The following is an 8,239-nucleotide window of genomic DNA, read 5'->3' as shown; positions in this document are numbered from 1 at the left end:
AAGCTGTGAAACTCGATCCTGAAAAGTTATTAGCGAATTAAAAAAGTCATTTTTGTATGAAAAACATTTTTTCACCAACTTCAGGCTCGGGTATCAATGGGTTAATCTCAACCAATTTCGCTCAAAATTTGCACATATGCTTAAAATAACCCAAAAAACCGTTTCCGTTTGTGGAGCAGGGGGATTTTTTTGTGCATCCTAATGACCAGCCCTCAAAATTGTTTGGAAACTTATATGGAAAAACTAATGATATAAAATGACTTCTTTTGACGTAGATTCATCCAAATAAAAAAAAATAATAAAGTCACGAAAAAAATTGGCGAAATCGTAGTGAACTATGAGTGAACTCATGACCTGGTGATATTTAAAGCTTTCATCTGAATCTTGGATTAAAGTAAAGCAAATCTTTCCCAGTTCCTGAGGGGAACACCCGTGAAGAGTATCGGGGCCGGCATTTACAAAGCGGATTCAGTGGCAGTTTTTCACTCAACTAATGTTAACATGTTTATGTTAATGTTAACATTCCATAGGTCGCCTCCCTAAGGTGTCGTGATAAGGTCCAGTTTGTGACGATACACTACCTTCCCTTTACTAAGCAATCGAATCCAGAAGGGAAAAGATCACCAGTTGTGTTAGTCCGAGCCGGGATTTGAACCCCGATCTACCGCTTACGAGGCGGAAGCGTTACCACTAGGCTACGTGGCTCGGTCTTCTTGGATTAAAACACATTTTAATCTTAAACCATGCTTTATTTCTTATCGCTTTGCAATCTACGCGTTTCGTTCCGTTTTATGGCCCGCTCGCCTCGTCTAATCTGTCATGAGTCTATATTCAATTTTCACACTTTTCGAAATGCGAAAATTTCAGCTTTGCAATTTCTTTCAAGTAAATGCACAAAACCGTGGAATTATACGGAAGTACTTAAAAATGGTGGTAGAGTGGGGGTAAAGTATCTTAACTCTGTATACCTGAACACGGTATGCTGCCGCATACCAAATTACATTTATATTTAAAATCACACTATTGGTCTAACTAAAAACTGCTGCCGAACCGGGTACCTTCACCAACCGTGACTCACACCTGCTCAAAATTAATTCAACGCTCGTTCGTTTATGATCTGCAAACGAAAAAGAAGTAATGTTTATTTTAAAACGCACTCTTATCATCTCTCAACTCCAACTTACATAATCTCCAAACTGCTGTCGCTGTTTTTCAACACGACGTCGTTCTCGCTCGACCCGGACCCGGACCCGGTGTCGTTGTCGTCGATTTTGTCTGGCTCGCCCTCGCTGTTGGGCGTCCGTTCCTCCTGCTGGGACTGGGACTGCAGCTGCCAGGCGGGGATCGAGGGCGGCACGATGGGCAGGTTGGGCGATGCGAACTGCTTCCGGTTCAGCAGCAGTCCCTTGATCGAGTCCAGGTCGGTCTTGAAGGCGGCGAGCTCCTTGGCGGCGGATTGCGCCTGGTTTACCCGGGTCAACTCGTCCTTGATCTTGACCAGCTCGCCGCTGAGCTTGTCGATCTTGCCCTCGACCGTCCGGCTGAGGTCGGCGAGCTGCTCGTCGACGGGCTTCTTCTTCTTGCTTCGGAAGAGCAGGGGCTCGATGAATTTCTGGACAGATGGGTGCAGGGGAATGAAAATGGGTCAAACCAAACCAAACAGAAGGTGTGAGTACATGAACAGAAAAATAAACTTTATTATGCTTAACCTAAGGATTATTCTAAGCTGTGCAACCACTAACTGATCCACCACCAATAGAACCAAAGTGCCTTTCGAGCATCGAAAGCCTTTCTAGATACCTTGTAGAACATGTAGACGCCATACATCAGCCCACTGATGACGGCCACCGAGTTGAGGACCTCCCGAACCCGCCCGAACCAGCTCTGCGGTTGAACGCTGTAACTCGCCTTCGCCACACCTCCTCCTCCTCCGCCAGTGCCCACGTCCATGCTGATGACGGTCTGGTGGTTCTGCTGAACCGGCTCCCGGCTAAACACCCCGGCCCGCTCACAGGCCAGCTGAATCTCATCCTCGGTGAGTCCCTTCGAGCGAAGAAATGCCTGCTTCTGTCCCACGGCACTGCGCAGTACGTTCGGGTTGTTGAGGAACTTGATGGCGGTGGTGATCTGGAAGAAAACAACAACCACAAAGCTTACATCACAACACTCTGCGGAGAACTCCATCGCCACTCGCACTTACCAGGTGTTCCCGTGGTGGGACGGCCGGCGGAATCGCCTGCTGCGGTGGCGCTTCGTCCCCGTCCCCGCTCATGTTGATTTGGACCGAGAGATTAATCTTGTTGGCTGACGGCGAAGACACGACACCGAGAAAGCACCGGCAGCAGCAGACCCCCCTCTCGCTCTGTCTTGCTTTGTCACGCTAATCCGGCTGTTATCAGGTGCTGGACAATAATTGATAAACAGATGCTGCTTTGTCCCGATTGATGGACAAGAACAGTCTTTGGGAAGTTTCTCGATGGACGGCAAATCACAAAAAGTCTTTCTTAAATGTAGCGAAGTTCTGTCCAAACTTTAACTGCCTCGTTTCACTCTTTTGCCACAAAAGTTTAGCAAACTAGCATGTCACTTGTAATCACTCGTAAGTACCGTTTTAAAGAGAGTTAATAATAAGTTTAAACAGAATTAAGTGCAGTTTCAAAGTTCATTCGTCTGGGTCTGGGTGCAGGTAGGTCCTTCGTCGGTGCACGGTTACTGAAAATCGCACTTTTGGGAGTTCAGAAATCGCACTTTTGACAGTTCGCTTAAACGAACTTAAAAAAGTGTGATTTCGCGAACTCGAAAAACTGTGAAAATCACCAAAAAACGAGTTCAGTTAAGCGAACTCCCAAAAGTGCGATTTTGGACTTAGCGAATTTTTTGAAATTCGTTTGAAACGTTTCGTCCTAAATGTTTTTGTTTAGTTATTTTTTGTACTCCGGAGTTACGAGTTGGATTTCAGGTAAGTAAAACGGACGGATTTTTGGTTGCGAAAAGGTTCGGTCTGGACTGGTACTGGACAAGGGAATCTGTCCAACGGTGGACGGATTACCTACCGATGTTGGCGAAAAGGTTTTGCAAGAGGAATCCGTCCGCCGGTGGACGGATAACCTGCCAATGTTGGCGAAAAGGTTCCGTCCACCGATGGACGGATCACGGCACAAGGTTTTGCTAGAGGAATCCGTCCGCCGGTGGACGGATTGCCTTCCAATAATAGCGAAAAGGTTCCGTCCGCCGGCGGACGGATTACTGGACAAGGTTTTTCAAGAGGAATCCGAAAACCGGTGGATAAATTGCCTTCCGCCGGTTTAGCAAGAGAATTCTTTCCAACGGTGGACAGGTTTCGGCAAAGATGGGAAGAGCTATCGGATAGGCGTTGGATGGATTTTTATGGTTAAGTTTGACTTTTATTTTTATTTTTTTATGATATTTCAGAAAAATACGAATACTCTGCAAGACTCACTTCCCGAAGATCTTTTGGATTCCAGCATGAATGTGCCTTGGGCCAGACTGGCCCGAACGACAACATCGCCGCATCACAGGTTTGCGACGGGGTTCGCTGAACCGTCCCGTCCTTTCGTATTAATTTTATCACCATCTGCGATGGATCCCTCGTTCCTACCGAGTACGCGTTCCGGATTCGACAACCCTCAAACTGTTAAAACTTATTCTTGATAAAGCTTATCTGTAACTAACCTTTTGTTTTTAGGTCAACTCGGACAATCCCGGAAAAAAACATCTACCGCACACAATCTAGATACATTCCCCGCAATGGACAGTATCGGGCACGAGCCGGTTCACCCGTTCGCAGGACAGCCGCAGTTCACCTGCAACGATCTGAAGCGACCACCCAAGTGGTTGAAGCGACCAACGGGAACGTGCTTTGGGGTGAGTCGCCATCATAAACTTCCACAAAACAAAATCTAAAATTTTCAACCCCTCACAGTTTGGCGGCAAGCTGGTCACGTTCAACGGAACGAGTCGCACCGCACCATGGTCACGTACCTGTTGGTGATGCTGTACCGCTGTATGTGCACCCGGAACTACGCCGAGTAGCGAGCCAGCTGGACCGCGGACAGTGAAAACGAGCAGGAACCAAATTAGCAACATCGCGTCTTGGAAGGCGTTGCTATCCAGGTCAACAACCACCGCGTCGAGTATCTCGTAACGGACGAAACATGATTGCCAGTTCCTGTTTACAAGGTCACTTTAAAATTTGGGACGTGACGAATGGCGAACTGATGGCGGAAATCCACCGTAACAACTACTTTGACATGCAACGCAAGGAGGGCCAACGATCGCCAACGGGACCTGTGCTGATCAAAGGCAAACCCTCCAACACGAACATCACCAGAATGCAGGAAATCTACCCCGAACAGTACCCCACGAGCTTCGCCTACAGGCTGAAAAAGAAGCTTCAGTTCAACTTCACCAGTCCAAACAAAGCCAAGAACCGAAATCCGGCAAGGATCCGTCCCTCTTTGACTTTGCGGCACAGTACGTGAAGGTGTTTACCAGCGATCCGGCGAACTCACAGAAACGACTCAGCAATGGCGGATTGTGAGCGGAGCTCCGAAACCGCTTCCTCTCGTCTTCCGGTCTAAATACGATGCGACCACCGTGCAGCTGCGACAAAACCACAACGAAGAAAAGTTCCAACGACCTAGCAGCAGTACGGCGCGCAAGAAATCCTACCAAACCTCGCCGATCTGGCGCTGGACTTTCTGGATAATCTCATCGTGATCGGGTGCGCCGACGGGCGGCTCGAGTTCTGGGACGGCACCACCGGCAACTTGAAGGTAAGCTCGTAGATCTTAAGTCGTGTTGGCAGCTAACTGAGGTGCGTTTGTTTCAGGGCATCTACGAGCCGGAGCACACCCCCAACAACGGAGTCACCAACATCAAGCTGACCGCGGACAAGGTTGTGGCTCAGCAGCCGCATCGACTTCCTGCGGCTCGAAACGTAGACTCAGGGTGGGCAGATCGACTGGGGATTTACGTCCGCGTACCGGCGCAGTAAGTTTTATCAACTCAATTGTCCAAGGATCATTTTAACATCTTCCAAAATTTCCAGCGCACATTCGCACCGGTTCGGCGGGTAGCTTAAGCATGTTCCGGCCAGTTCGGCCAGCGTTCAAGTTTCACCAGCAGGGCCCCCAGATGCCGGAGACGTGTCGGGAGGTGAAACCGTCATGACCGATAGCATGGACCTGGACCACACGGTGAAGGTGTTCCGGCACGGTCACTGCGGGCCGATCTCGTGTCGTGGCCCGTTCAAGCCGCCGAAGCCTGGAGCTGGATGTGACCTCGGCCGAGGACAACCGCAAGATGCACGAGTACAAGCAGGAAAAAATCCTGAGCATGGTCAAGCACGCCACCAGCGGCAGAATCGTGCCTCGCTTGGGCTTAACTACACACAGGAAGTGGAACTGGTAACCGGAACTCGCCTGTTGTCGTCATCGTGCTTCCGGCATTTGTCAACGAACCTAAAAATCGGCGGAGACACGCGATCCTGTCCGGTGCAGCATTAAAGAAGTCGACTAAAATAATAAAATAAAAATAACGCCGTGTTGTTAATATATTTTAAACTTAGTTTTTAGTTCAATCCCAAAAGAGAAATCAAAAAGCGCCCGAAGATAGGCAACCTCTAAACCTGTGAAATATTTCCCCAGCTCGAACTCGGCAAATCATGAAAATCATGATTTTGCCAGTTCGACCCACTTTACCAAAAAAAGTCAAAGTAGTTATGTCACAGACATAACCGGAATGGCGTAGACTTACGTAAAATTTAGATATGTGGACATGTGGGTTTTCCATATATTAATTTGAAGAATTAGCTATATATATATTGGAAGGAACACCCATTCGAACGGCAAAGAGAGGAAAGAAAGAGACGAAGGAATTTTAGCGAGCCGAATGGGGGGAGGGGGAGAGGGGGCATAGGGGTTGGGGGCGAGAGCAGCCTCAGAAAGCTGTGCAATCCGTCGCCCCCGAAGACCAAAATTTGTTCCTGAAATTTAAATTAAAATTAGCTCGCTGCCTCGTCCCGGGTGGGACGAGGGCAACTCTTTCAACACTAGAATTTGATGAGACGTAAATCTTTCAGAAGCGCTCGCCGCGAATGCGACGAGCTAGTTGGATGTCCCGATTGTTTAACAACCAAGGCTTGACCCACGAGAGGCTTTTCGGCGGAAGGCAGCAGGCGCGCGCCTCATCTTGTTGATGCCTCGTCCCGGGTGGGACGAGGGATGGGAATTGAAGCACCTCCGAACCACAGCAACCACGAAAGATCCTAACGGTCCGGCCATCGAGAGGCAACTGGCTGACGGTGACGACGAGAAGGCGATGCGCACTTCTTTTCCAGTTCTGGTCCCTCTCTCCTGCTGCTGCTGCTCTGGTCTCTCTCCTGCTGCTCTGGGCTGAGCTTTCCTGCTGCTGCTGCTGCTGCTGCCGGTCCGACGTCTGAGACGTGAATGATGGAATGGGCTCTGGCGCACGTTCTTATGTATGATTTCGGCCCGCTACTTCCCCTCCTTTTTCGCGACCGACACTCGGTCGCGTTGCTCGGATGATTTTCCCCTCAAAATAGGTACTTGACATTCCCGTCCGTGAGTGGGAAGCGCTCATTTTGCTTGCAAAATCTCTGCATTTTGAAAACATTTTAAAACATTCAATTGTTTCAATAGTTAAACTATTTTGCCAACAATGAAAGTTTTATAGCAAATTGCTGAATAATTTTCGAATCGAATGGCACATAAATCGTGTCGATTCGATTAGAGGGAAGGAAGATATAAGCGTTTGACGGATGACGCAGTAATCCAGGGCCTTCGGCCCGGGTTTTTTGGAATGACACCCCAGTACCTTCGACAAAGACGTAAGTCTACGTCAAAAGTGTTATCCGAGTTGAACTCCAAAAATCATGATAATTACCATTTTTTGGGTTTTATTTGGTAAGCGTGTGGATTTCTGTCACATCTCAGTCTGACATTTTCTTCATTTCTCAGGCGATATGTCAAAGAGAAAGTCATGTAACGGCGTTACTCACTATAATAGAACTTGGTCGGGTGATGAGTGAATGATTTGAAATTAAAAAAAAAACATTTCTTAATCCACCTTTAGGTGGTTGGTGCCTTCCTCATATTTATAAAGTGAATAATTTAGATGAATTATTCATCTAAATAGCATCGTCCACCGTTTAATGATCTCTTATGTTTTACTTTACTCATAAGTTTTGATAAAGACAGCAATATCTTGAATTTTCAGGCTCATCGAAGGGTCACGTGATATATATAATTTAAAAATCGGCTAATCGTCTACTAATCCGAACAAAATAATATTATTAATCCACTTTAACTATAGTAGCGGTGTTGTATTGCCGTGGGCAAATGGGTTGACACACAGCCACTGCTATCATCAAAGGTAAATATTGTGATAGAATGCCAAACCGAGAATACCGACTAAAGCGTGTGGTTTGTGTTCACAAGCATCCATGAAAATAAAAGCAATGCACACCAATTTTTCTTCACTATTTGTTAATTTACTACTATTTAATTAATTAAACTGTCTGTCAAAACATCTGTTCGCTCCCTTAATTATTATTTTATTACGTAACACGCGTAACTCAATAGTTACCCAATAATGGGTACGAATAGATATACAGTCAAACCTCGCATAAGAGCGCCTCGCATATGCAACTTTGCATATACGAATCATTCCACCTGATTCGGTTTTGTCGCAAGAGTTGCATATGCGAGGTACAGGGCTTATGGGATTTTGGCTATATGGGAGACATGGCCTATATTTTTGTAAAAAATCATCTTAACTATACAAATTTATAGTGTTTTGGAATCGTTATGAAGTCAGCTATACAGCTACACCAAATTTACAAGGTTTACGATGTTCTAGGTCATCCGAAACTTCCTCAAGTTAAGGCCTATGTGTTCACCGCCGTACAAGTATGAGGTAGGCGATTGTGACTTTGGTTTTTGACCTCAGATCATATCCAGATAGCCTCAGGGAGGTTCAGGGACTAGTCTACCGATATGTGGTGATGTTCTAATTCTTCTGTAGAGTCCCGGGAGTTAAGGCCGATGGATCTACTGCCGTAACAAGATAGAGGTCGATAGTTTTTGACCTCAGATCATATCCAGATAGTCTCAGGGAGGTTCAGAGGCTAGTTTACCGATGTGTGGTGATGTTCTGGGTCTTGTGTAGAGTCCCGGGAGTTACGGCCGATGGGTCT

The 8,239-nt window shown here is 46.9% G+C and overlaps 1 protein-coding gene and 1 long non-coding RNA gene across 3 annotated transcripts; one reads left to right on the top strand and one right to left on the bottom strand.

Annotated features, from left to right (window-relative positions):
• Positions 1-728: 728 nt before the first annotated feature.
• LOC120430133 (peroxisomal membrane protein PEX14) lies at positions 729-2,703 on the bottom strand. 2 transcript variants are annotated; one of them, XM_039595219.2, is made up of 4 exons: positions 2,201-2,703; positions 1,801-2,127; positions 1,185-1,612; positions 729-1,117 (listed from the first exon to the last, which is right to left on the bottom strand). In XM_039595219.2, exons 1-4 carry the CDS (start codon positions 2,270-2,272, stop codon positions 1,111-1,113), a joined length of 834 nt encoding a protein of 277 aa, XP_039451153.1. In that variant the 5' UTR covers positions 2,273-2,703; the 3' UTR covers positions 729-1,110. The 2 variants fall into 2 exon arrangements, with proteins under 2 accessions (XP_039451153.1, XP_039451154.1); XM_039595220.2 differs by lacking the exon at positions 729-1,117 and having other exon boundaries at positions 1,181-1,612.
• Positions 2,704-2,839: 136 nt separating this feature from the next.
• LOC120430125 (uncharacterized) lies at positions 2,840-6,887 on the top strand. The gene is made up of 4 exons (XR_005607558.2): positions 2,840-3,885; positions 3,944-4,796; positions 4,853-5,013; positions 5,072-6,887. It is a non-coding gene; the product is annotated as an uncharacterized LOC120430125 (long non-coding RNA).
• The last annotated feature ends 1,352 nt before the right edge of the window (positions 6,888-8,239 follow it).

The sequence above is a fragment of the Culex pipiens genome, chromosome 3, assembly GCF_016801865.2.
Source record: "Culex pipiens pallens isolate TS chromosome 3, TS_CPP_V2, whole genome shotgun sequence".
Classification (NCBI taxonomy): Eukaryota; Metazoa; Arthropoda; class Insecta; order Diptera; family Culicidae; genus Culex; species Culex pipiens.
This window is presented reverse-complemented; position numbering and strand designations above follow the sequence as displayed.